This window comes from Tenrec ecaudatus, chromosome 9, assembly GCF_050624435.1.
Source record: "Tenrec ecaudatus isolate mTenEca1 chromosome 9, mTenEca1.hap1, whole genome shotgun sequence".
NCBI classification, from domain to species: domain Eukaryota; kingdom Metazoa; phylum Chordata; class Mammalia; order Afrosoricida; family Tenrecidae; genus Tenrec; species Tenrec ecaudatus.
Window position 1 is genome coordinate 156,975,451 of NC_134538.1, and position 27,025 is coordinate 157,002,475.

The 27,025-nt window shown below is 50.4% G+C and overlaps 1 protein-coding gene across 1 annotated transcript; it reads left to right on the forward strand.

Moving 5' to 3' along the window:
- The first annotated feature begins 4,585 nt into the window (after positions 1–4,585).
- On the forward strand, positions 4,586–24,450 carry TMEM213 (transmembrane protein 213). Its single transcript, XM_075557404.1, has 4 exons — positions 4,586–4,602; positions 11,866–11,927; positions 23,145–23,216; positions 24,284–24,450. The coding sequence occupies exons 1-4, from the start codon at positions 4,586–4,588 to the stop codon at positions 24,448–24,450; spliced, it is 318 nt and encodes a 105-aa protein (XP_075413519.1).
- The last annotated feature ends 2,575 nt before the right edge of the window (positions 24,451–27,025 follow it).

The following is a 27,025-nucleotide window of genomic DNA, read 5'->3' on the forward strand; positions in this document are numbered from 1 at the left end:
CATTTTCTTCAGCCTCATCTCAAGTTTGCGTACGCTCCTCCAATGGTCCCTTTTACATTGGACCTCTGGCCTTACACTGACTACAGTGAAGTTATCCACCATCTCTTTCCACAGATGTGGTCCATTTGATTTCTGTGTATGCCAGGTATTTGCAATGAATAGGTCATTGGTCTTGCACAATTCTGTCATGTGATCTGATTCATTTCTATTACCAAGGCCATATTTTCCAACTATCCACCCTTCTTCTTTGTTTCCAATTTTTTAATTCCAGTGTACAGTAATGGTCTATTACTGTGTCAATCTTCATTGCATGTGTAGTCGATTTAAGACGGCAGAAATCAGTAAAGATTTTCCATTTCTTCATCTGTGGCATTAGTGATTGGCGCATCTTTTTAAGAATAGTCATAGTAACTTGTCTTCTTTGCAGGCAAATGCATACCATCTTACCATTCATAGTGTCGTACTGCAGGATAGCTCTCTGCGCACTGCCACTTTTAACCAGGGATATGGTGCCACCGCTCCTCAGGTGGTTCTTCCCAGCATATTTGGTCATTTGTATGATTTTTCTGAATCAAACTGGTCCATTTCAGCTCACTAATGCCTACAATATGGAGCTATACCATTTCATTTTTGACAACTTCAAATTTTCCTAGATTCATATTTTATAATTCTATGATCCAATTATTAATGCATTTTTGGTTGTTTCTTCACATTTTGAGTAATGCCTCCTCAGTAAACTGAGGTCCTGAAAGCTTCACTCCATCCTAGTCATGAAGGTGGGTTCTACTTTGAACAGGTGGTTGTATTCAGTCGGCTGTACTTGGAGGAGGTGGTTGTATTCAGTGGACTGGACTTGGAGGAGGTGGTTGTATTCAGTGGACTGGACTTGGAGGAGGTGGTTGTATTCAGTGGGCTGTACTTAGAGCAGGTGGTTGTATTCAGTGGACTGTAAGTGGAGGAGGTGGTTGTATTCAGCGTACTGTACTTGGAGGAGGTGGTTGTATTCAGTGGGCTGTACTTGGAGAAGGTGGTTGTATTCAGTGGACTGTAAGTAGAGGAGGTGGTTGTATTCAGTGGGCTGTACATGGAGGAGGTGGTTGTATTCAGTGGACTGTAAGTAGAGGAGGTGGTTGTATTCAGTCAGCTGTATTTAGAGAAGGTGGTTGTATTCAGTCGGCTGTATTTAGAGAAGGTGGTTGTATTCAGTCGGCTGTACTTGGAGGAGATGGTTGTATTCAGCGGATTGTACTTGGAGGAGATGGTTGTATTCAGTGGGCTGTACTTGGAGGAGGTGGTTGTATTCAGTGGACCTTAAGTGGAGGAGGTGGTTGTTTTCAGTGGACTGTAAGTGGAGGAGGTGGTTGTATTCAGTGGACTGTACTTGGAGAAGGTGGTTGTATTCAGTGGGCTGTAGTTGGAGGAGGTGGTTGTATTCAGTGGACTGTATTTGGAGGAGGTGGTTGTATTCAGTGGGCTGTATTTGGAGGAGGTGGTTGTATTCAGTGGACTGGACTTGGAAGAGGTGGTTGTATTCAGTGGGCTGTACTTAGAGGAGGTGGTTGTATTCAGTGGACTGTAAGTGGAGGAGGTGGTTGTATTCAGTGGGCTGTACTTGGAGGAGATGGTTGTTTTCAGCAGACTGTACTTGGAGCAGGTGGTTGTATTCAGTGGACTGTAAGTGGAGGAGGTGGTTGTATTCAGTGAGCTGTACTTGGAGGAGGTGGTTGTATTCAGTCAGCTGTATTTAGAGAAGGTGGTTGTATTCAGTCGGCTAGACTTGGAGGAGGTGGTTATATTCAAGTGCCTTCCAACTCATGGAGCTCATCTTCTGACAGTATGTCAGTGTTCTGCTGCTATTTATAACATTTTCCCTGTCAATTTAAAACATAGTTTTATTGCCATATAATTCACTTGAAGCACTTGCTGCTGACGATCAAGGATTATAGGTTTCGGTATGAATTACAACGCAATGTAAAGAAACCAAAATCCTCACAACTGGACCAGCAGGTAATAAAAATGATGATCAAGAGACAACATATTGACGTTATCAAGAATTTCGTCTTGCTTGGATCCCCAATCAGTGCTCATGGAAGCAGCAGCCAAGAGATCAAAGGACGCATTGCAATGGGTAAATCGTCACCACCATCCATTTCAGAACTGCCAATTTTTTAAAGAAGTACATCGACAGGTCTTTCTTCCTAGTCTGCCTCAGTCTGGAAGCCACGTAGAAGCCTGTCCACCATGGGTGACCCTACTGGTGGCCTGGCTCCCAGCATCACCCCAACAGACCACTACAGTACGACACACTGGCAGGGGGGTGGTGCTTATTCTTAAAATCTAGGCACAGATTTTAAAAAGAACTAAGTCCAATGTGTTCATGAGAATGGCATTTGAGAATTTTGATGGAAGGCAAAGAATAAAAGAATAATCATATTCATTGTTAAATTGTTAAAGAATAATCATATTAATTGGTTGACATTTGTTTAATAAATAATTTGCGAATCAGAGTCACAGTTTGACTCAGGGTCAAAGAGGCTCTGAAGATGACAGAAGCTCAGAACACTGAAAGGGCATCTTAGCACCCCTGGCAGGGAAAACGGGCTGGCATGGGAGTGATAACCCAGTTGGTGGTCAGGAAAGGTTTTTATACAGCATTATCTTGAGGAGCAATTAAAACAATTACCCATCTACCCTAAACACAGCTTTCAGTCTGACCTTTGAGGTATCTGCTTCCTAAAACCAAGTTAATTCTTCCAAAGAGCACAGGCCTGAGGCATGAGGTCTGATTAGTTTCTCTAGATCTCCTTTGACTCAATGGTGACCCCAGGAACTGGTTTCTTCAAAGGTCAAGGTTCAAAAGGACACTACAGGGCAAAGGGCCTGAGAGGTCACCCCAACTCAATAGACCCAGAAACCTGTCTTCCCAGAGAATTAAAATTGTCCTCAGCATCATATATTTAAAAAGATGAAACCAGAAATGATAGGATTGAAAATGCGCTCACGGAAAAAAAAAAAAAAAAGAAAATGCGCCCACGGAGGAGGAAAGTCAAGGGAAATAGAGAAAAGAGGTGGGAGGCAAAGAGCATTTATAGAGGTCTATATAAAGACACATACATATGCAAATATATTTATAAGGGATGATGTGAAAATAATCTATATGCCTATATTTATAGGTTTAGTATTAAGGTAGCAGAAGGACATTGGGCTTCTACTCAAGTACTCCCTTCCCTCAATGCAAGAATACTTTCTTTTATTAAACTGGCATTCTATGATGCTCACTTCCCAAACACAACCACTGAAGAAAAAGTGGGTGAATAAACAAATGTGGTGAAGAAAGCTGATGGTGCCCAGCTATCAAAAGATATAGCGTCTGGGGTCTTAAAGATTTGAAGGTAAACAAGAGGCCATCTAGCTCATAAGCAACAAAGCCCACATGGAAGAAGCACACCAGCCTGTGTGATCACGAGGTGCCAAAGGGATCAGTTATCAGGCATCAAAGAACAAAAAATCATATCATTGGGTGCACACCTCCATGATACGATCGCTGAGGACAAATGGGTGCATAAGCAAATGTGGCGAAGAAAGCTGATGGTGCCTGGCTACCAAAAGGTATGGCGTCTGGGGTCTTAAAGCTTTGCAGGTAAACAAGCGGCCATCTAGGTCAGAAGCAACAAAGCCCACATGGAAGAAATACACCAGCCTGTGCGATCACAAGGTGTCAAAGAGATCAGGTATAAGGCATCATCAGAACAAAAAAAAACTTACCATAGTGAATGAGGGTGGGGAGTGCAGAGTGGAGACCCAAAGCCCATTTGTCAACCACTGGAGATCCCCTTGCAGAGGGGTCTAGGGGAGGAGACGATCCAGTCAAGGTGCTATGTAACACCGATGAAAAATACAACTTTCCTCTAGTTCCTAAATGCTACACACACACACACACACACACACACACACACTATCATGACCCTAATTCTACCTTGCAAGTCTGGCTAGACCAGAGGATGTACACTGGTGCAGATAGGAGCTGGAGGCACAGGGAATCCAGGGCAGATGATACCTTCAGGACCAGTGGTGTGAGTGGTGATACTGGGAGGGTAGAGGGAGAGTGGATTGGAAAGAGGGAACCGATTACAAGGATTTACATGTGACCTCCTCCCTGCGGGATGGACAACAGAAAAGTGGGTGAAGGGAGACATCGGACAGGGCAAGATATGACAAAATAATAATTTATAAATTATCCAGGGCTCATGAGGGAGCGGGGAGCAGGGAGGGAGTGGAAAAAATGAGGACCTGATGCCAGGGGCTTAAGTGGAGAGCAAATGTTTTGAGAATGATGAGGGCAATGAGTGTACAGATGTGCTTTACACAATTGATGTATGTATGGATTGTGATAAGAGTTGTATGCGCCCTAATAAACCAATTTAAAAATAAACTAAACTGGGAGAAAAAGAAAATGCCCTCACAGACTGCCAGTGGGGGCGTGTGAGGAAGGTTAAGCCTCTCCTCAGGCCCTGGTGAGGAGGCTTCCCACCCACAAGGAGCCTCCTGAGACGGACTTGCTTTGGGAAGAGAGGTCCTGACCACGATGCCGCTGTATCTTAGGTGACTCCCTTGCCACACATGAAGGCGCATTCAGGCCACACTTCCCAGAATGGATTTCGGATCAACTGGAGGTAGAAGCCCCAAGTTCAAGACCTGCGGCCCCTCACTCGAGGTGGACAAGACAGAGGAGCCCGTCTGCGTCAGATGGATAAGCAAAGGCAAAGTGTCCATTATCTGACCACAAGGTCAGCCATTTGAATGCACCTGGGAGCTCCTTGGGAGAAAGACGTGACCATCTGATCCTCCGAAGGGTTACAGCCTAGGAAATCCTAGGGAGTCATCCTACTGTCACAGGGAGACCGACTCACAACACCATAGCTGGAGGCCGCTTAGTGGCCGCAATCTTTATGATAAAACACCACTCCGCACACTCCCGTTCTTCCTCTGATGAAACCTTATCAACAGATAAAGTTGGAGGCGGTCCCACCCTCTGGGTCACCTGACTGCTTACCACCCCCAGACATTGTGGCCTTGGCTTTGTTGGTTTGGGGGGCTTTTGTTTTGTTTTAAGTATCTGTCATCAGATACCTATCTTAACCACAGGAGGAAAAAATAAACTTGAGAAACTTCCCACAGAGCGTCTAGCTCTGAGCTAAGCAGCTTCCTGGTACACTTTCCAAAGTAAACCCCAGCAGGTCCCCGAGAAGGGAATCTCTGCCTGTGGAGTGGCCCCAGGAAGACCTGGTACAAAGAGCTCATAAAAATGAATCATATCGATCATAAGGTAGAAATAAATGCCAGCAGCCCATCCTTTGGCAATCAATGAGTTATCGATTAAGCTCATCCTATTTGACCACAAGTTATTTCATCTGTTGATGAGACTCAGGCTTTTCTTTGGCCTGCCAACAGCAATCCCAAGCAATCCCAAATCAAATTACAGGGTGTTACCAAAAACAGAAAGAGAGAAGGGAAAAAAAACACTCTCACAACACGACCAAGAAGCAACATCGTGATAAATAAAGAAAAGATTGAAGCTGTCGAGGTAGCCATTCATTTTAATTCGATCCACAATCAACCCCCACAGATGCAGTCGTCCGGCAACCTGCTGCACAAGATCCCTTTAAAATGTTGAAGAGCAAAGATGTCACGTGGAGGATTAAGGCGAACCTGACCCAGCCCTGGTAATGTCGGCTGCTCATCCGCATAGGAAAGACAGACAATGAACAAGGAAGAATGGAGAAGGAATGCCTGCAGATGACGGTGCTGGCAAAGAGGATCGGAGGTGCCATGGGCTGCCAGAAGCGCATTTGAAAACTGGACGGCGCATGAGTCGACTCTGACAAACAGAGAGTCACACACCACGGGAACTGGCTTGATGGCAACAAGATGTTTCCTTACGCAAAAAAAAAAAAAAACATAAAGGAGGCTGCCTCTGAGCTCTGGCTTCCCCTTGGCCAAGAAGCAGAGGTCAGACACCCCTCCACCCTCCATCTTTCTATACTGACTCATTCCTATGGCCCTGTCTATACATATACATGTAATAGTTTTATTGACATATCTTACAAATTCCAATATATCTGTTCACACACAGTTCTGTTCAATCCCATTGGGTGGGTTATATAATCATCAATACTGTCAACTCCCCTTTTTCCCTCTTCCCCTTCCTTCTCCCACTTCTTCCCGTACCCTCAGGGAACCATTACTCCTGTCACTGTCTCTGAGGGGTCATCTATTTTGACTTTTATGTACCGAGAGATCTTAAATATACAAATGAGCATATGTAGATCTAACATGATTAATGCAGTAAAACACATTAAAACCTTACTAGCAAGGGGAGGAACTATTAAAGAACTAGAGGATAGTTATGTGGTTCATCTGTGCCATGCCGCCCCCTGGCTTCATTATCCGTTCTGTGTGTTCCTTCTGAGAAGGACCGTCCAATTTTCTTGCAGGTGGATTTGGGGTCTCCATTGCATCTACACCCCTTCGCATCGAGAGGGTTGTGTGTTTTTGAACTTCTGATACCTCTTCCAGTGGACACCTCATAATCACACATGCTTCTTCCATGTGGGCTTTGTTGCTTTCCTGCTAGATGGCCGCTTGTTTAATTATAAACCTTTAAGACCACAGGTGCTATATCTTTTAATAGCTGGACACCACCAGCTTTCTTCACCTCATTTGCTTACACACTCATTTTGTCTTCAGCAATCATGTCAGGAAGGTGAGCAGCATACAATACCACATTATTAGAACTGAGGTTAAGATTTAAGTAGAGGTCCAAAGTCCATCTTCTTCCTTGTTTAATATATATATATTTTTCAACTTGTGATAGTTACATAATCTAGTGTCAATTTGAGACTATTAAGAGTGAAGGGGTGGAGGTTATCCTGTCTAATGCAGTTTGATGACCTCATTTGGAGGTTCTAAGGAGATAAATAGCTCGTTGGAGGTGGGACACAGACAGACTTTCTGCTTTGTCTCCCTGCAAGACATTCCTGTTGACAAGCCACATGGAGACACACTGATGGACCCAGAGCCCTGGAGCTGGAGAAGCCTCGTGGAGACCCACGCCAGTGCTGAGATGCTTCCACCACCACTGGATCTACAAGACTTTGCACCCACTGACCTGTGATCTTCCTGCATTCAGCATTATTGCATGGCTGCGTGAGTTTAAAGAGGAATTTTTGGACTAGTATTGGACAAAAGGGCTAATATCAGACTTATGGATTTGATCTGGACAGGGCTGGGATGTTTTCTTAATATGGAATTGCTCTTTGATATAAAGTTATTTCTTTTTTTGCCATTCTTCTTCTAAAGTTATTTCTTACATCTATATGAGTGTCCTGACTAACACATCTATAGCTATATTGCCCCTCCTACCCCACTGTTATATTTACCCATCATTCACCTTTCAATAATTCTTCTCAGATACAACTCAATTGTTCAAATATCACAGGAAAAGCTATACACTCCTCGCCGTCCATTTAGAACACTTGCTATTCTCTTGTACCTGTCATTACTGGCTGCCCACTCTACTCCCTCCCCCTCCCCTCGCATGCCCCCCAGGAAGCATACAGGTAGTCACAAGTCTAACAAGCACAATGACACAGAGCAGACGCATACGCCCTGTTTAAAGACGGAAACGGGCGTGTTACAAACCACCAGTCCAGTCCTCATTTCTTTCAGGGTCACCTATCCCAGGCCCCGCTTACCTAGCAACACAAACACCCTTTCAGTCTTCAGCAATTGGGTCCAAAAGGCAAGCATCCTCTAAGTCAGTGGTCCTCAACCTTCTTCATGCCTCGACCTTTCACTACAGGTCCTCATGTGGTGGTGACCCCCAGCCATAGCATTATTTTCATTGCTACTTCATCACTGTCATGTTGCTACTGTTATGAATCAGGAGACCCAAGGGGTCGCGACCCACAGGTTGAGAACCACTGCTCTAAGTCCACGTTGCTATTCCCACAGTCAGGATGGAGTGGTCTAGTCCCCCCCGCCCCACAACCATCTTTCATTGTGGCCCCCCTGTGAGTAATCCACATCCAGATCAGAAGGGGTGCCAAGTGCTGGCCCCCTGAGTCCTTAGTCTACGCTCAGGATTCTTCGGGGACTTCATGGTTTCACACACATGACTCGTCTGTTGTGCTCCCATCTTGGCTTGGCCCCAGGTGGGCGGGTCAGACCGGCCGCTCTCCCCAAACTGTATCTTCAGGGCTGTCCTCTGCAGCGCTGTCACCTAAGGAGAGGACCTCACATCTCCAGGTGAGGCTGGCCCTTCAGCCGTCTCTGGGCGCAAGCTGCTCCAAGCGGGAACATTGCCATCACGGTCTATATCTTTGTTGTTTTGCTGGGTTCGATAATTCATTGCACAGACAATACTAGAAATCAAGGGGGGGGGGGGTTCTTAGAGAAGTCCACAGGCTGTCACAAGTCAGGGTCAATAGGCAGGAAGGACAGCATTGGTCCACAGCATCTCTCCTCATTCAGTAGCCAAGTCCTTCTCCAGTCCCCAGCCTCTCGGTCATGTGATGCCTTGACTGGACGTCAGCCTGCTGCTGCCTCCACAGTGCCCTAGTCTCTGTCTCAAGGTCTCCTTGCCTCAGCCTCAGATCTGGACCTGGCTCCTTTGCTCTGTCCCATAGTCTCTGTGTCACAGCCTCTGGTCTCAGCCTCGGCCACCTCAGGCAGGGCTGGGATGTGCTCTGCAGGTGGTTCTTCTTCCCATGGTCCTGGGATTCTGTGTTTCCACGACGTCTCTGATACCCTCAGGAGGGGCTTTGATGAAGCTGTGGTTTCCGTAGGCCATACCCCCAAGGAAACAGAGGGTGACGATTTAAGTCACCCTCTCTAGTAAGGTGGAGACTAAGGATACATCCCGTCCAAATCCTGCAGCGGAGCACGCCCTCCAACACGGGATCAGAGACACAGGCCTAGAGGCCCGTGTTTCTCATGCATCACACACAGGATCGGGGCAAAAGAGGGATGATGGCCTGAAGGGCCATATTAAGTAATTGACTACATCTCACCTTCAGAGAGACTGAGGCTGAATTCCACTTAATAAATACAGGTTAGCCCTCCCACGCCCTCCCTAGACAGACTGAAACCTCTACAGGAGCAGGCAGCCTCAACGTCCTCCCACAGAGCAGCCGTGGGTTTGAACCTGCAACCTTTGCAGTTCGTCGTCCTACGCTTACCCCGTAGCATCACCAGGGCTCCTCAAGGAAACTCAGCCAACAAAAGAAGAGGTAAAGAAATCACTAGAACTAATAACGAGAACAGAAAGAAGAGGCCGGAGACAGTAGCAGTGAAATCCGACGCTGTCAGCTCAGATCCGTGGGAGCAGTTCCAACCGCCACAGCCACCAACCTGAAGAGGCCACTTCAAACTGTCCAGCGGGGCTCGCGGGACTGGGCAGGCCATGTTCTGTTCCCATCAAATGTCTTCTAAGTTGCCCAACACCTTCCATTCCATGGCTTTTGTGGAATCGTCTGGGATGCATTTATTAATTTTGCGTTTGAAATAATGACCAGGTTTCACATCATGTTGCGGCTTTTTCATGAGGTCACAAGTCTCCCTGAGCCTCTTTCTCTGGTCCCTGTGTCAAGGCCGCCCTGACCCTTGAGGCTCCCTGTCAGCTTCTCTGGGAGGGCGATGTCCCAGAGACATGTCAAGCAGTGTCCCCTCAGTGGGGGTCGGAGGAGGAAAGGCCTCCCTGGCTGGTTGCCCTTCTGCTGCTGTTGTTCCTTTGTCTTCCAAGCCCCCAGCTCACGAGGGGATCCGGTTTCCTTTTTCACAGGGGCTACTGGGAAGCTTACCAGCCCTGTGGGCTCCCAACCCCCCCTCGACTGAGTCTCACATCTCCTGCCAGGATGATCCTTGCCTCGTTCCTCCCCTCATTCATTTTGAATGCATCTCATCTTGCTCAGGTAAGGGTAGGTAAGTTTCCTGAGAAAGGAGCCCTGGTGGTGTAGTGGTTATAGGATGGGTTGTGATCCACAAGGTCGAAAGTTCAAAGCCACGAGCCACTCCTTGGGAGACAGATAGGGCTTTCTGCTCCTGTCAAGTCAGTCTTGGAAACCCACAGGGGCCGTTATGCCCTGTGCTACTGAGTCCCATGGCAGGGAGTTTGGTTATATTGAGAGGCTTCCTGAAACCTCATCTGGATTCAGGCAGAATGGAAATGAATCCATACGTGCAAAGGTATCAGTTTTCACAACAGGACCTTCCACCTGTCATTCCTACTGAGGGTGGCCTACGAGGGTCTTCCCATTCACAGCAGTTTCCAGGAGTCTTGGCGACACACTGGGTAAAGCACTGGGCTGCTCATCTAAAGGCCAGTGGTTCAAGCCCTCCAAAAGCCCTGTGGGAGAAGAATGAGGCTTCACCAGAGACAACCGCCTCAGAGACCCCGTGAAGGGCGGAGGTCCCGGTCTGTCCCCCAGGGTCATTAAGGGCCAGAACCTACTTTGCAGCCGTGGGGTTTGGGGGGTTAAAAGGTCATTCTGGTGTGGAAGGTTTGGGATGGACGACAGGCCCCAAAGCAGACAATTATCCTTGATTTTGGTGCTCAAGTGTGAAGCACAAATAAGAAACAAGAAAGCTACGTCCAGGGACGGTAGGTGAAGGGAGGCATAGGGAAATGTTTCCGGTGGGGCATGAACGCTGGAAACTGAAGTGTTTCCTCAAAATCCTGGTTCCTATAGTTACGGTGGCACCGGGGGTTACACAACAGGCTGCTAACTGCAAGGTGAGCAGTTCGAAATCACTCTGAGTCAGTGTGTGCCACGTATGTTGACCTGTAAAGTTGACGGCGCCGTGTGTTATCTGTGTGGGGGTCAGAAGAGAACTGTGCCCCCACAAGGTTTTCAATCTTTTGGGAAGTAGCTTGCCAGGCCTTTCTTCTGAACACCTCTAGGTGGATTCAAACCTCCAGCCTTTGGGGTCCGTGGTGAGTGTGCCCCATGGGACTGCTGGGACTTGTGGGAAGGCAGTGCCTGCTGTGGTCACAGCTTTTCTGGCTGCCTGGTCTTCCTGCCGGCCTGTGCCATTCCCAGGCAGGGCCGTGTCTCTCCCATATCTGGGTCCAGGCTGCCCGGCATGCTGCCTCTCCTACTCTTGGGCAGTCAGGACGTGTTTCAGGAGAAAGGCGGCAGTCACAACTCGGAACTGGCTCGGAAGCTTTCCAAAGCCTCCTTAGCTTCCTGACTTTGATCTATCCCCTCCCCCAGCCAGACCCCCCCATTCAGGCCCCCCAGGCACTCAGGGGACCTCTGAGCCTTACCTGGCCTCTGGCCTTGGCCACCTGCACCTTCTCACTACAAGGCTCCCACTCCCCGGGCCTCCAGGGTCCAGCTCAACCCCCCTCTTCCCACTAGGCAAATTTCTGCAGAGGCTGCCGCTCTCTGCTCAGCCCCAAAGCCCTCCCTCCCAGGTCCCTCTGAGACACTGCCCTGTATCTGGTCAGCTCAGAAAGAGGGGCCACCTGCAGGAGCCCACAGGGCAGGTCTCCTCTCCCCCACCCCTCATCTTCTGCCCTCCAGCTCAAAGCAAGAACCAAAATCATTCCTCCCCGCCTCCTGGCCCAGCCAACAGAGCCCAGGTTTCCTCATAGACAGGTGAGAGCAAGGTGTGACAGCCAGATTGCATTTGCTCCACCCCCTCTTGGTTTCCCCAAAGCACAGAGCGGTGACAACTCACCTGAGCCCAGAGACAGAGCTCTGTTCCAGCTGCTGCCAGGGGACGGGCGTCCACAGGACAGACAGCACTTACTTACCTCTCGGGTATGGCGTGGACAACCCTCTCCCTCTCCCTCTCCTGCAGGACCCGGGCCACTCTGACCCTCAGCCTCGTCTTCCTCTCCTCCTGCTCAGCTGGCTTGGCAGGTAGGGTTGTGGGCTTTCTTCCCAAGCCCGCCTGGGAAAGGGGAGGGAGGGGGAGGCCGAACAGGAGGGAGGGGTGGAGGGGCAGGTCTCCTCCCCCAGGGAAAGAGGAAACAGGATGGTGGGGTGGGTGGGTGGCAGTTCTCATTCACCCAAGACCAAGAGCAGCCACTCAGCACCCACCCAAGACAGATGAGCCGTCCCTTCTGCGCGCTGGCCCCAAGAGGAGAGGGGCAAAGGGCAGCTTGGTCTGCAGCCTCCCCCAGCGCCTGCTCTCTGCCCCCAGCCCAGCCCTCCTCCCATGCTCCTTGCTGTCCCATCCCCCAAGCCCACCGGCTGCCTCTGCCCTTCACCCACCTGCGCCTCAGCACAGCACTGGTTACTCACTGCTCCCACCGCAGTCCACCCCCAGACCTGTGCACAGTAGGTGCTGCACTCAGCAGGGGCGCTCAAGACCCCCCTCCCCCACCCTCACTTGGCCCTGCCCCTCTGTCCTCAGTTTCTCCCAGAGCCAGGGCAGGAGGCAGGCTCACACGGCCAATCAGAGTGGGGGCTCTGGACCCTCAGAGCCTCAACTCAGTGCCAGCTGCACAGCTTCCAAGCTGTGTGACCCTGGGTAAATTGCTTGACCTCTCTGTGCCTCGGTGGCCCCCGTGCAGCTGCTGTGCATTGTCTATTATGAATCACAGGCGCGCTATAAAAAAACCAAGAAACTTGCTGTTTTCAAATCGATGCCGCCGGCTCCCAACAGCCCTGTAGGACAGGGTGGATCCGCCCCTGGTGTTTCTGAGCCTGTAATTCTGTAAGGGGTTGGAGAAGCTCCACTCTCTCCCTTGGAGCAGCTGGTGGTTTCAAATAGCAGACCTTGCCCTTAGCAGCCGGGCACATAACTACTCTGCCACCAGGGCTCCTTCAGTGACCCTGCAGATCAGGGGGACACTGCCCCACAGGTTTTTGAGACTGCAAACCCTTGAAGAAACAGAGCACCTCATTTCTCTCCCAGGGGGCAGCTGGTGGGTTTGAGCGTCCGCCCTTTCAGTCAGCAGCCGAGCACTTACGTGGGGCCCCGCCAGCGGAACTCTCCTCATTGACAGAGCAGGGTCATAACGCGGGGGCTGCTGGCACGGTGGGAGGAAGCAACAGCCCATGGCCCCAGAGCACCATGACAGGCGTTTCTCCCTGGTTTTTTGAATGTTGTGGGAGGGGGGGGGGTCCTTATCCTCCTCATGTACTATCTGTCATTTTGTCTGTATAGGATGTCGTTATCCTTGCCACCTTCGTGCAGTTTTGTCGTCTGTAGTCTTCTGTTGGATCTCCCAGCTGTGAAGCACAGGGGCAGTGGATGAATAATGAGAATAACAGATACAGGGGAGACAGGGATCTCAGGAGTGGCAGGAGGATGATGGGGAGGGAAAGAAGATTTGGGGAGGAAATAATGGAGATGGGAGGGAGGAGGGAGCACTAGAACGGATTGTGATTGCAAAACTCATTTTAAAGATAATTTAACCATGGGAAGGGAGGTGGGATGCTCTAAAACTCATGGGGTGATTGTACAATTCTCCTTGATACGACTGAATGATTGAACTATTGAATGGTGTGACATGTCAATTACATACCAATAAAACTGTTGGGGAAAAAAAAACAACCAAGCCCTAAATCACCCCACGGTAAACACACGAGGTTAACAGGTGCGGTTCAATCCATTTTCTTGCCAACGGCCCCGCCCCCCCCCAAACTCAGTGTGAGAGTTTGGGTCCCTGTTTACCCGCTGCCTCACCCTCTGAGAGCCTTGCTCCTGGTCTCACTGCCACTGAGACTCACAGTGACCCTACAGGAGAGAGCAGAACTGCCCTTGTGAGTTTCTGAGGCTGTAAATCTTTACAGGAGCAGGCAACCTCATCTTCCTCCCCTGAAGCAGCTGGGGGATTTGAACTGCCAACTTTGCAGTTAGCAGCCCAACACCCACCCACAGGCTGGGCTCCCTTTTGTTCAGAAACTCCAGAGCTTTGACGGCATGGTAATGCTGGGGTTTCACAGCAGTCTCTGCTTCGGAAGGGACCCACCCCAGCTGAACCCCGGCTGGCTCTGCTGATGCTGGAGGAGGCTTTGTCAGGTGCCGGGCCCACGGCATCCCTATGCACACACACAAGATGCTGCCAGTCCTGTGCTGCCCCCATAGTCAGGTTTGGATTGGACCATTGGCATTCATAGAGTTTCATTGGCTGGTGTCCTGAAATAAATGGGCAGGCAGGCCTTTCTTCCTGGTCTTACTCAGTCCGGAAGTTCCATGCCGCAGCCACTGATAGGCAGGTGTTGGCTGTGCCTCAGCTGCCCTGGGCGAGAGCTGAGCTGATGCTGGGAGTCTCGGGCATTTGCAGCTGGGCTTTTCCGTTTGAACCGCATTAACCGGATGGCGCTGGATGGCGCCTGACCTCTGATGACGGCCTCCTCACTCGGTTGAAAGCGGTGCTGTTATCAACTCTTAACAGAAGCCCTGGCGGCATAGCATCTACACGTTATGCGGCTGACTTTCTACTCCCATGAAGAGTCACTGTCTCAGAAACCCACAGGGACAATTCTACCCTGTCCTAGAGGGTGGCAGTGAGTTTGGGTCTTTCCTGGTCGTGACCCCTGTGATACACAGCCAACCCACCCCAATGTCTTCTTGGCTGTGATTGGACAGAAGGAGACCCCCCAAGTTCTTTCTGCCACTTGCAGAGCCCCTGGAGGGGTTTGAACTGCCAACCTTTAGGTTTGCAGACGAGTGCTTAACCTCTGCGCCACCAGGCTCCTCTAAACCCACGCTAGCTAGCATCCATTGAACCAGGTGCTTTTCACCTTGCTGGCTCCCAGGAGCAGTCATTGCCCGGAGGTGAAGGCTCCCGCCACGGCCAAGGAAGTTATTTGAGCTAGAAGGAAAATGCAAATGTGGAAGTTGATGTCCCCAAAGCAAATAAATAGCTAGGGCTGGGCCATCTGGCTGTCAATAATTCACAGTAACAGCCTGATTGCATCAGGGTGACCCCAGGACTTTGGAGTAGTGAGAAAGGGGGGGGAGGCCTGGCAGGGGGGGAGGCGAAGGGGCTGGCTTGCTGTGAAACTGGTCTGAACAGCCATGGTGTGGCTTTGGCCCAGGGAGATGGAGATGTTTCGCCTGGTCCCGTCCAGCTCTGTGGCAAGTCCCTGTGAAGGACGCCCTGACCTTCAGCACGGTCGTGAGCGCTCCCACATCATGCCACTAGCTTGGCCTGGTCACCTTGGGCTGTGTCCTGGGTCCCCGGGGAAGCAGGGTTCCAGAATGTCCTTTGTTGTTGCGGGAGCTCTTACCGATATTAGAACAATCCATAAATCAATTAGTTCTCACATAATTGTACAATTGCTGCCACGATCCGTTTCACATCATTTTCTTTCTTCTTCAACTCTGATGTCAGCTCCCCTTTATCGCCTCCCTACCCCCCAGTAACCCTTATTATATTATATATTTTTATATCATATATTATTATCATTATTGTTATTATTTTTTTCTGGCTGTCTCTTACACCATCCAATGTATCCGTTCTGCTGTTGGTTCCCCTGGGTGGAGTTATACAGTCATCATTGCTATCAGCTCTCCCTTCCCCCTGCACCCCTCCCCCCTTCTCCACACACCCTCAGGGACTCATTACTCCCTGTACTGTTTCTGAAGGGTTCTCTATCTTGGCTTTCATGCATCGAATGACTTCATTATGAAGTCAAATGAACATATGCAGGTCTAACAAGATTAATTAGGTGAAAGAAAGACCATGGTAGTAAGGGGAGGGGCTGGGGGATAATTATGTGTTTCATCAGTGCTATACGACACCATGGATATGCCGTCCTTCTATGGGGCTCTTCTGTGACAGGCTATCTAGTTATCGTACAGGTGGGTTTGGATCTCCAACAGTCCTTCGCATCAATTTGGTTGCTTGTTTTTGAACTTCTGATACCTATTCCCATCGACACTTTGTGATCACACATGCAAGTGTGCTTCTTCCCTGCTAGATGGTCGCTTGTGTAGCTTCAAGCCTTTAAGACCCCAGACACTATATTGTTTAATAGCCGGGCACTAGCCGTTTTCTCCACATTTGCTTATGTACCCATTTGTCTTCAACAATTGTGTTGGGAAGGTGAGTATTACACAGTGCCACACTGTTAGAACAAACCGTTCTTGTACTGAAATAAGATTTAAATAGACGTCCAAATCCATCTGCTTCCTTGATGTATTTACATATGTACATATACACACCCATATCTGTATATATTGTGTATTTACATACATATCTATATGTAATTTTTACTGTCTTCTTTCCTCTTCTCCTTTCCTTCTGCCCCACTATCATGTTTACCCACCGGTCACCTCTCAGTAATTTCTCTCGGCTACATTTCAATTGATCAAACACGATCAGGAACACTACACACTGCTCACTGTAAATTTTAGAACCCCTGCTATTCCCCTGTCCTTGTCATTGGCTCACCACTCCCCTCCACCCACCTCCTGCCCTCCCATCTCCCCAAATCCCACCTCGTAAGTCCCTTCGCCATGTCCTTAGGATTGTTTGTCCTGCCTGTCTTGTACAGATAGACACACAGACACACACACAAAGGAAGGGGGAAAAATAGTTCTAAGCCTAACTGGTACCTGACGCAGAGCAGATGAGTATCTCTCTGTTAAATAGCAAGCAGGCCCTGTTATAATCCATCAGTCCAATCCCTCTGCTTTCAGGGGTCCATAACCCAGGACCCAGTGACCTAACAGCCAGCACTTATACGCTTTTAGTCCCCAGCTTACGTGACCGAGGGGCACACCTTCTACAAGACCCCATTGCTCTTTCTGCCGCCAGGGATGGAGCGGACTTTTACCACCTCCACCCACTCTTAGATTTTCAGTGTGGCCCCCTTGTGGGTAACCCCAACCAGTTCAGGTGAGGTGCCAGGAACCGCCCTCTGGTCAGAAGTCTACAATCGGGATTCCTAAGGGACTTTGTGGCTTTGCTCCCATTGCTGGTCTGTTGCACTCCCCTCTTGGTTTACCCCATGAGGGTGCGTGTGTCAGACTGGCTGCACCCCCAAACTGTATCTTCAGTGCTGTCCTCTGTAGCACTGTCATCTAGGGAGGGGCGTTATGTCTCCAGCTGGGGCCTGCCTTAAGTCCTCTCTGAGAATGTGCTGCTCTGAACAGGAGCACTGTCCTCAAAGATTGGTGCACTGGAGGTCTACTCGCTCCCTCTCCTGTAGAGACATAAACAATACCCTCCCCTTGGGTGGATTAGTGCATTGGTCTCCCATTGACGTCTTTTGTCTTTTCCCACCCGTGTGTGTATGTGGGAGGGGGGAGGGGAGATGTCTTTCAGCACAGGTGCTATCTGCATCTTCTGTGTTTTCTCTTTTTCTTTTTTTGATGATGCATACATCATTGGGTTTGGTATGGCTCATGCCAGAGTATGTGGTCCTCACCCTAGGAACTGTGTGATATGTACATTTCCCCCTGTACCCATTCTGCTGTTTGAACTTACCTGAGTGGACTCACCCTGTCCTTGTCCTTTTGTACTTGGCTAACTTCACTCAACGTAAGATCCTCCAACTCCTCCCATGGGATGAGGTGCTTCACCTTTTCATCACTGCTTTTGAGGGATGCGTAGTACTCCATTGTGTGTATATACCAGAATTTTAAAAATCCAGTTATCTATTGATGGAAATTTAGGCTGTTTCCAATTCTTTGCGATTGTGATGGACAATGGTGTTCAGATACCTGGCTGTGTTTGGTTTCTTGTTTCTTCTGGGGATATGCCCGGTAGTAGAATTGCTTGGTTGTAAGGTAACTCGATGTCCATCTGCTTTAGGTATCACTAAATACCTTTCCACAGTGGCTGTGCGCATCTACAGGCCCACCAGCAGTGGATGAGAGTTCCGATCTCACCACAGCCTCTCCAACACTTGTTGTTTTCTGATTTTTTGAATTGGGCGATCTTGGTGGGTGTTAGGTGGTATCTCATAGTTAGTTACTTTAATTTGCCTTTCCCGGATGGCTAACGATCAGTAACATTTTCTCATGTGTTTATTGATCATTCAGATTTCCTCCCTTGTGAATCTTCTGGTCAAGTCTTTTGCCCACCTCGTCAGTGGGCAATTCATTTTTGTCTTATTGAAAGCTTGCAAGATTCGGTAGACTGCTAAATATCTTTTCCCAGTCTGTGGGCTCTTACTGCTCTCTTGATGAAGTCTCCAGATGCACGTACGTGTTTCATCTTTAGTATGTCCCCCATGTCTATTGTATCTTCCTCTGGTGTGTGCCCTTCCTTGTGTTCCCAGTGCTAAGGTTCTTAGCTTTGTTCCCATTTTTTCACTGATGATCCTGATAGTTTGGGGTTTTACCTCGAGGTCTGTGATCCACCTTGAATTTGTCCTTGGGTATGGAGTGAGGGAAGGGTTTTTGCTCCATTCTTCTGCAGGTTGATATCCTTTTTTTCCAGCACCATTTATTAAAAAGGGCCATCCTCTTCCCATTTGATATTTTTTGGACCCTCACCAAAGATCGGTTCTGTATGCTGCTGTTTTAATTTCTGGATTATTCGTTGGTCCAAGTTTCTATCATTATCCCAGTACCATGCTGTTTTGATAAGTATGGCTGGATAATAAGCTTTAAAGGCACGTAATGCAAGGCCCCCTCTTCCCATTTTATTCCTCTTGAGGAGTTCTTTGCCAGTTCTGGGCTTCTTCCCTTTCCATATGAAGTTGGCAGCCAATTTGTTTGTTTGTTTGTTTCATTTCTTTGCAAAAAAGATGCTGGTCTTTGTAATGGGATGGCATTGAACTTCTAGGGTGCCTCGGGTAGGATTGACATCTCATAGAGTCTTGAAGATCCAACTCTGGGTTTGGGGTGTCCTAGATTAAAAACCAGCACTGCCCAGTCAATCCTGACCCCCTGGCTCGCAGACCTGGGCTCCCTAGGGTCCTTGGCAGCTAGTTCTTTCCTAGTAGATCTCTAAGCCTTTCTTCCAAGGCACCTCTGGGTGCGCTTTAAGCCTTTCAGTGAGCAGCAAGCATGTTGACTGTGCCGCACAGAAACTCCACGACTGAGATTAAAGCCCTAAAAAGCTAAGTCCACCGACACCAAGTCAATTCTGATTCACAGCGCCCTGCCCGGGATTCCCACGTCCCGGCTCAGGGCTCCCTCGACAGCGATGGACACCATGCTATCCCGCTCTCTCTGACCATGTCTGTGCTGCCCAACATGGTAGCCACCAGCTACGTGTGGTACTCACAAAAACAACAATGAACACACTGCCGTCGAGTCGATTCTAGCTCGTAGCGGCCCTACATAGGGGAGGCAGAACTGCCCCCTTGGATTTCCAAGACTGTAATTCTTTACAGGAGTAGAAAGCCTCATCCTTTTCCCTCAGAGCAGCTGGTGGTTTCAAACTGCTGACCTTATGGTCAGCGGTCCAATGAGTAACCACTACACCACCAGGGATCCTTATGTGTGCACTTGAAAGGTGGCCGAGAGGACAAGGAACTGAAAGGTTCATTTTAATCATTTAAATCACTGCAGGTAACTAGTGATGATTGCCTTGGCCCTGCAGACTTAGACCAATTTCTTCTCTGAACCTGAGAACTGGCTGGTCTCCATAGCTCCCTCTTTACCACCCCACCCCCACCAAAACAAAAAACAAAAACAACCTCAGACAGACAGAACTGGACTTCCTGCTAGCTGCCTCTTCTCTCCAGGCCTTGCTTACAAGCCAGGGAGCTGATCCTGGGAGCTGGGTTCCTGCATGAGACCATGAGACCTGGTCGCACAGTGCGTCATGGGTTGGAGCACAAGGGCAGCAGTTCAAATCCCCTCTCCCGCCCTCTCCCCCGCCCCCCCCCTCCCTCCACACACACACAGCTCTGAGAAAGGCAAGGCACTCTGCTTCCACAAGGATTTGCAGCCCCAGAAACTCTTGGGGCAGCACTGCCCTCTGGGGTCATTGTGAACCGGGCTCGACTTGATGGTAGTGGGTTTAGACTTGAGGATTGGGACCTACCCTGCTGTCCAGACTGGGTCCTTGTGTGGGATTTAATCTTTTCATAACGTCCTGCCTGGGTCATAACAGCACAGACAAAAGAAAGAAAGAATCCAGGTCGCATTTCAGTGTTTGTTTATTCAAGTGTCTGGAGGGAATCGGAGACATTTATGAAGTGAAACTTGGATGATTAGGCAGTTGTTTAATATAAACTAGAAAGGCCGTTTCTGTCGGCACAGGAGCAGTTGAAGCCGTGTGTTGGGAAAGCTTCGCTGCAGGCCCTTGCGCTGTGAAGGGCGGAGAGTAGGGAGCTCTGCGTGAACACAGCAGGATGCTGGCGCTGCTCCATGAATCTCGGATAGACCTCCAACTAGGACCCCTGGCCAGAGAAAGAGGTTTCTACTTCCGCGAAGAGTTTCAGTCTCAGAAGCCCCCAGGGAAGTTCTACCCCGTCGCACGGCGTCACTGTGAGTCAGAATCAATTCAATGGCAGTGAGTTTGGGGGGTTTTGTTTGGAGGAGACCTGGTTGTGTGGTGGGTTATGCACTGGGCTGCTAACTTCAAGGTCAGCTGTTCAAAACCACCAATTTTAGGGTTTCTAAAATTGATTGTGGTGATGACTGTACAACTCTTCTTGACGTGACTGAACCATTGAATGATATATGTGAATTATGTGCCAATAAAACTGTTTTAAAAATGAGTTTCAGTCTTGGAAACCTGCAGGACCGGTTCTACCCCGTCCTATAGGGTTGTTACGACTCAGAATCGTCACGCTGACAGTTGTGGAGGAGCTCTGGTGGCATAGTGGGTGGTGTGTTGAGCTGCTAACCACAAGGTCAGCAGTTCAAAACCACCAGCGTCTCCAAGGGAGAGAGAGGAGGCTTTCTAGTCCCAAAGAATTAAAACCTCAGCAGCCCACAGCAGACGTTCTGCCTTGTCCTGCAGTGCCGTCGGGAGTCCATGGCAGTGGGTCATACTTACACAGCATCCCCGGTGTCAGAGTGGAATTCGCTCCATAGGCCTGTTGGTTTGCTGGCTTTTCAGGGTGAATTTGGTGTGGTCACAAATCAGATCATCATTTTGTACTCAACTCACACCTCCCAATGGTGTGCCTGCTTCCATCGCTGTCGGCCCATCTCCCTCTTCTCCAAATTTTACCCCTGCCAACCCTCTAGCCTGTGATTTCCCATTCTGCCCCCGCCCCACCCATCACACTTGCTCTCTCACACCCGTCGATTGTGACTCACAGCAAGCCTGCAGGACAGGGTAACAGCCCCTGGGGGGTTCTGAGAATGTGACTTAAAAAAAATCACTTTACAGCTCTTATAACATTCCATACATCAAGCATATTTGTACATATGTTGCCAACATCATTTCCAAAACATGTTCTACTTGAGCTCTTTGTATCAGCTCCTCTTTTCTCCCCTCCCCACCTCATGAATCCTTGATCAATTATATATGGTTATTAATATTTTGTATCTGACACTGTCCATTGCCTCCCTTCACCCACATTTCTGTTATTCATCCCTTTTGGGGGTGGGGTGCTATACATTCAACTTTGTGATGGGTTCCCCTTTTCTCCCCCTTCCCCCTCCCGGCTATCCCCCTACCCTCGTGATATTGCTACTCCCACTACTGTTCCTGAGGGGGTATCTGTCCTGCATTTCATGTGTCGAGAGCTCTTATCTGTACCAATGTGTACACTCTGGTCTAGCTGGATTTGTAAGGTAGAACTGGGTCTTGGTGGTGGGTGTGGGAGCGGGAAACATTCGGGATCTAGAGGAATGATGTGTTTCGTCGGTGCTATACTGCACCTTGGTTGAATCATCCTTTCCTCATAACCCTTCTGTGGGGGGATGTCCAATTATCTACAGGTGGGCTTGGGTCTCCACTTCAACTCCCTTGGTTGGCATCGATGTAGCTGTTTTTGGATCTTTTGATACCTGATCCCATCGACACCTCATGATCACACAGTTGGTGTGCTTCTTCCATGAGGGATTGTTGCTTCCCTGCTAGATGGCTGCTTGGTTAACTTCAAGTCTTTAAGACCCAAGATGCTATATCTTTTGATAGCCGGGCACCATCTGCTCTCTTCACCACATTTTGTCTTCAGTGATCATGTCGGGAAGGTAAGTATCAAAGAGTGCCACGTTTATCAGGACAAAGTGTTCTTGTGTTAAGGGAGGCCTTGAGTAGAGACTCAAAGTCTGTCTGCTATCTTAATACTTAAGATATAAACTCACATTGGCCTCTACCCCTTTATTGTAAATATATTTACATACACATATGCCTACAGTAATACCTCTAGGTTTTGCTTCCTATTTCTTTCCTCTATTTCCTTTCACCTTCCTCCTATCATGCTCACCCTCCATTCGGCTTTCAGTAATTCCTCTCGGATAGAATGGAACTCTTTATAGGAGTAGAAAGCCTCATCTTTCTCCAGCAGAGAGGTTGATGGTTTAGAACTGCTGACTTTGCCCTATCGGCCCAACATGTAACCACTGGGCAACCAGGACTCTGGTCCTCCCATCCCTAGTAACCAGCAAAGTCTATTTCTGTTAGTGTGGAGACCTTTCTTTGACTTTTAATAACAGAATGTGTCCCTTTGTGGACGGGTTTCACCCCGCGTGATGCCCTCCGGCTCATGGAGTTCATGAGGCGTTTCACCGATGCGTCTCCATTCTTCCGAGAGGTGCAGTATCCCCTTGTGTGGACCACTGTGTGTGCGCGCCGACGTTCAGGGATCCACCCTCCCACCCATGGGCATCTGCGTTGTCTCCATCTTCCAGCTGTGTGCCTGCAGCTGAGCTGACGTGGGGGTGCTTATATCGGCTGGCGCCTTTCTTTGGGAAGCAGACCGAGGAGAGGGATTGCCGGAGCACAGGGTGTTTCCAATCCCAGTTGTCTGAGGAAGCGTCTGAGTGCTTTCGACAGAAGCTGAGGGTCCCCATCTCTCCACGCCCTTTCTACCATCTGCCAATTTCTCTTTCTGTAACTCTGCTAACGATGCTACTCTGTAGGGTTTTAGTGCTGTTTTCTCAGAAATAGCTGCCAGACTTTTCTTCTGAGGGGCCTTCTGGTGGGCCAAACCCCGAACCTTTCGGTTGGGGGCCGAGTACCCTTGGCCCCATGCATCTCGCATGGTCTCCTCCACCGTAGAACTGTCTAACTCTCCGTCTCCTGCCTTTCCTTCCAGGAGCAAGCAGCAGCAACGCCTCTGCCTTGGCCGCCGGCCACCCAGACCCTGGGGCCCTGCAGCAGTGCCTCGGTAAGCTCCCCTCCCCGTAACCCCTGTGACCAGGGAGGCCTGGGCCCCTGCTTGTCAGGGGACAAGTTACAGTGGCCAGAACTAGCCCAGACCGCTCCTGTGCTGCATGCCTGGTTCATGGCCCAGAGTCAGTCACCTTGGCCTTGCCTGATTCGGGTGCTGGGTCATGGGCAGTGGACCCACCCCTCTCAGCCACCACGCTGCCTGAGATGGAGTCAGGGAGTGGGGCTGCTTAGTTCTTGCTCCATCCATCTGTTTATTCCTGTCCATGACCAGCCCAGGAGATCTTAGGTGCCCAAGAGCCACCGGGGGGGGGGGGGGAGAGGGGGGTCTTGTGGAACTGTAAATTCTGATTCTAGCTGGGCAGAGGGTGGGATGAGGGGCAGGGATACTAGGGGAACAAGCTTGTCATGGGAAGGCCAGAGACTCAGGCATCCCACTTCAGCCCAGGCCAGGGCCTTCCTTTGGAACCTTTGCATTCTTCCACTCGCCTTCCACTAGAATGATCCCGCTGCGGGGAACTCACTGCTGCAGAAAGCAGCCCCATTGCCCCGGTCCCAAACCACCAGCCACCCCTCGGGAGAGAGATGTGGTTTCTACTTCCATAAATAGTTACAGGGGCAGTTCTACCCTGTTGGATCACAAGGAGGCAGGATCAATTCGGTGGCAAGGGTTGTGAGTTCTTTCCAGGGTGTGTCAGTGCAGAGCTGGGTTCCCAAGGGTTTCCGGTGACTGGTTTTTCAGAAGTGGATTGCCAGGCCTTTCTTCTGAGGTACCTCTGAGTGGACTCTAACTCCCCCCTTTCCAGTTCAACCCAAACTCCCCCCTTTTAGGTGGTGCCAGCGCTTAACCCGGCATGCAACAGCACCTGAATGATCCCCAGATGGTTGGCCTCGGCTATTAGTCGAGAGATTGGCGGTTCAAATCCACCCAGTGGCACCGCCAGGCGGGAGTAAAAAGAGCCTGCAAAGCAGGCCACCCTGCATCAGCACTGAGGACCACCGGTTTCTTGGGTCATCCCAGCTGCCCCTGGGGGGCCGGTCACACACGCCTTCTCTCTCCCACAGACGTCGACTACTGCCCTCTGGCTGCCCGCTGCTGCCAAGGGAGTGTGGACCAGCAGGGCTGGATCGCGGCCGCCGTGGGCTGGAGCCTCTGGTTCCTCACGCTGATCCTGATCTGCGTGGCCAAGCTGATGACCCTGACGCCGGATGGGCCCAAGGACCTGGCCTGAGCCCCAGCCTTCTGCTCCTTGAAGTCGTGCCACTTCAAGCTTCTGTTACTTTAGATAGGAAGGAGGGGGAGGAGGGATGGGGGCTAAGAAGGAACGAACTGAGCCCCCAGAAGGAAACGCTGCAGGCCGGGTCCCGCCCTCACCATGTGTCTGTCTGTATCCACTGTAGCACCACCATGTCGCCCCATCCCACACAGGGTCTCCCCCCTCTGCTGGCCCTCCACTTGACCAAACACGATGTCCCCCTGACATGACCGAAGTCAGTGAGACAAGTAGCTGTGACCCAGAGCATAGGGTTTGCGTTGGCCATTTGTCACAAGATGGTAGGACCTTTGTCCCTAGCATGTCTTCATCCGTCCATCCTAGGGGACCCCACTGGCACTGGGCACAGGCAGTCTCATCGCTTCCAGCCTCAGAGCCACGTGCAGGCCACCATGGGACAACGCCCTGGCAGGCGAGCAGCAGCCATGGCTCTGACCTCGTAGACGCATATTGGACCTGCCTGGGATGCTTTGCGGCACGCCACAAGGTGCCCGGGGTTCTGAGCCAGCACCGTTGGTGTCAGGTGCCCCCCTCCCGAGCTGTGAGGTTCCTAGACGACACTCTAGTGCCTTGTGTGTCACTTCTGCCACATCGCAGTCAGGTCTCGGCATCATGTGACTAGCTTTCCTCTCATCTGCACAAGACCAAATCCAAGCCGCCACTCCTGTCTTGGGAGGAATGAGAGGGAGGAGCGGAAGATGGTTACACCCCTTCAGGGTTTGCCTTCCGAGGGCTGCATCCAGGTTCCTGCCCGGCGTGGACGCCCTCTCACAGCAGAGCGAAGGTCATCGGGAAAGGAGGGGCTGCTGGGGGAGCACAAGCATCAACTGCTAGGGCCCTGAGACCCCCTGTGAGAAAGCCGCGGGGCCTCCCAGTGGCCGCAGAGTGGCTGATTTTCACAAGGGGATCACAGGCCCCTTCACAGAGTGATTCCAACTCACGGTGACCCTGCCAGACAGAGTGGAAGTGCCCCATGGAGGTGATACCAAGGTGGTCCATCTTTATGGAAGCAGACGGCCTCTCCTCTCTCCCTGGGCGCAGCTGGTGGGTTCCAACCACTGACCTTTCAATTCGCCACTGAGCACCGAACCAGGGTGCCACCTGCCACCTCCTCCTGAATGTGCACCATTTGGCCCCATCGTCGTCGACGCTCACTGCTGCACTAGTATGGACACAGAGCTTGCTGCTGATCACACCATACTCCGGGTGAATGACTTAGACGTGTTCCCTTAAAAAGGGTTAAACGTGTTTTCACACACACACACACACACACACACACACACACCATACTCCGGGTGAATGACTTAGACGTGTTCCCTTAAAAAGGGTTAAACGTGTTTTCACACACACACACACACGATATGCAAACACACAATTGTTTCCGTTGGCTTGTTTAGGGGTACCAATCGTGCTTACGGTCTGCTTTCCCAGACTGTGTTGCTAAAAGCACTGTGTGGAGGGACAGGGAATAGCCACACTGGACTTCGATTTACAAGTGCAGCGAGTGTCTAGGCCCTCCTGAGAAGAGATGTCACCTTTGGAGGGAAGATTTCAGAAACAGGATTCGTGAAGGGGTGGTAACCTCTGTTTCCGAGACAACAGCACGCACACGCACACACACTCACTCACTCACTCACTGCCGTCGAGTGGATTCAGGTTCATAGCGGCCCTACACGACAGGGAAGAACCGCCACTGTGGGTTTCCAAGATTATAGCTCTTGATGGGAGTAGGAAGCCTCCTCTTTCTCCCCAGGAGTGGCTGGTGGTTTCCAACTGCTGACCTTGTGGTGAGCGCCCCAAGGAGTGACCACCAGGCCACCAAGGCTCCGCGGGAGCAGACAACGGCCACACCTGTTTCCCAGGGAGCAACAGTTCAAAGCGCTGACCTTTCCGTGAGCCACTGGTGCCCAAACAGACCGCACCACCAGGGTGCCTGTGTCTCATGAGCTGGCACCAGACCTTCAAGCCCAGTGGATTCGGTCAAGTCCATTCTCAGGCTCGCTGGTTAAATGAAAGCGGCAGCAGGAGCGGGGATGGGGGTGTGGAGCAGGCTCGCTCTTAGAGCAATGCTCGTGATTTTATTAGACTCGTTGGTGAGTGTCTCACGAACACTCCTGAGAATGCTGTCCTCCCGCTTCCCCCTCCCCCTGCCCCAGTTTTCCAAGCCTCTGTGGAGGGGCCCTGGTGGCACAGTGGTTATGTTGGGGTGCTAATCACAAGGTCAGCAGTTCAAAACTACCAGCCACTCCTGGGGAGAAAGATGAGTCTTCCTACTCCCGTCAAGAGTTAGTCTTGGAAGCCACAGCTGCTGTTAAACAGCAAGGATCGTGTGGATGGCGCAGGACTGGGGAGTGTTCCCTTCGGTTCCCTACACATCTGGTTGTCATGAGTCAGAGCAGCTCAGGAGCACGGACGGACAGCAACACGAGTCAGGATTAACCCGAGGCATGCAGCGACTCAGAAGCGCTGCAGACATCATGCAGGAGGCTAAGGGGTGCAAACAGCAGGCTTGGGTAGTAAGACGAGGTTGGCT

Coding starts and splice junctions, on each gene's coding strand:
- TMEM213 (XM_075557404.1), top strand. Junction 11,928..23,144: donor CTGCTCAGCTGGCTTGGCAG/GTAGGGTTGTGG, acceptor CTTTCCTTCCAG/GAGCAAGCAGCAGCAACGCC. Junction 23,217..24,283: donor GGCCCTGCAGCAGTGCCTCG/GTAAGCTCCCCT, acceptor TCTCTCCCACAG/ACGTCGACTACTGCCCTCTG.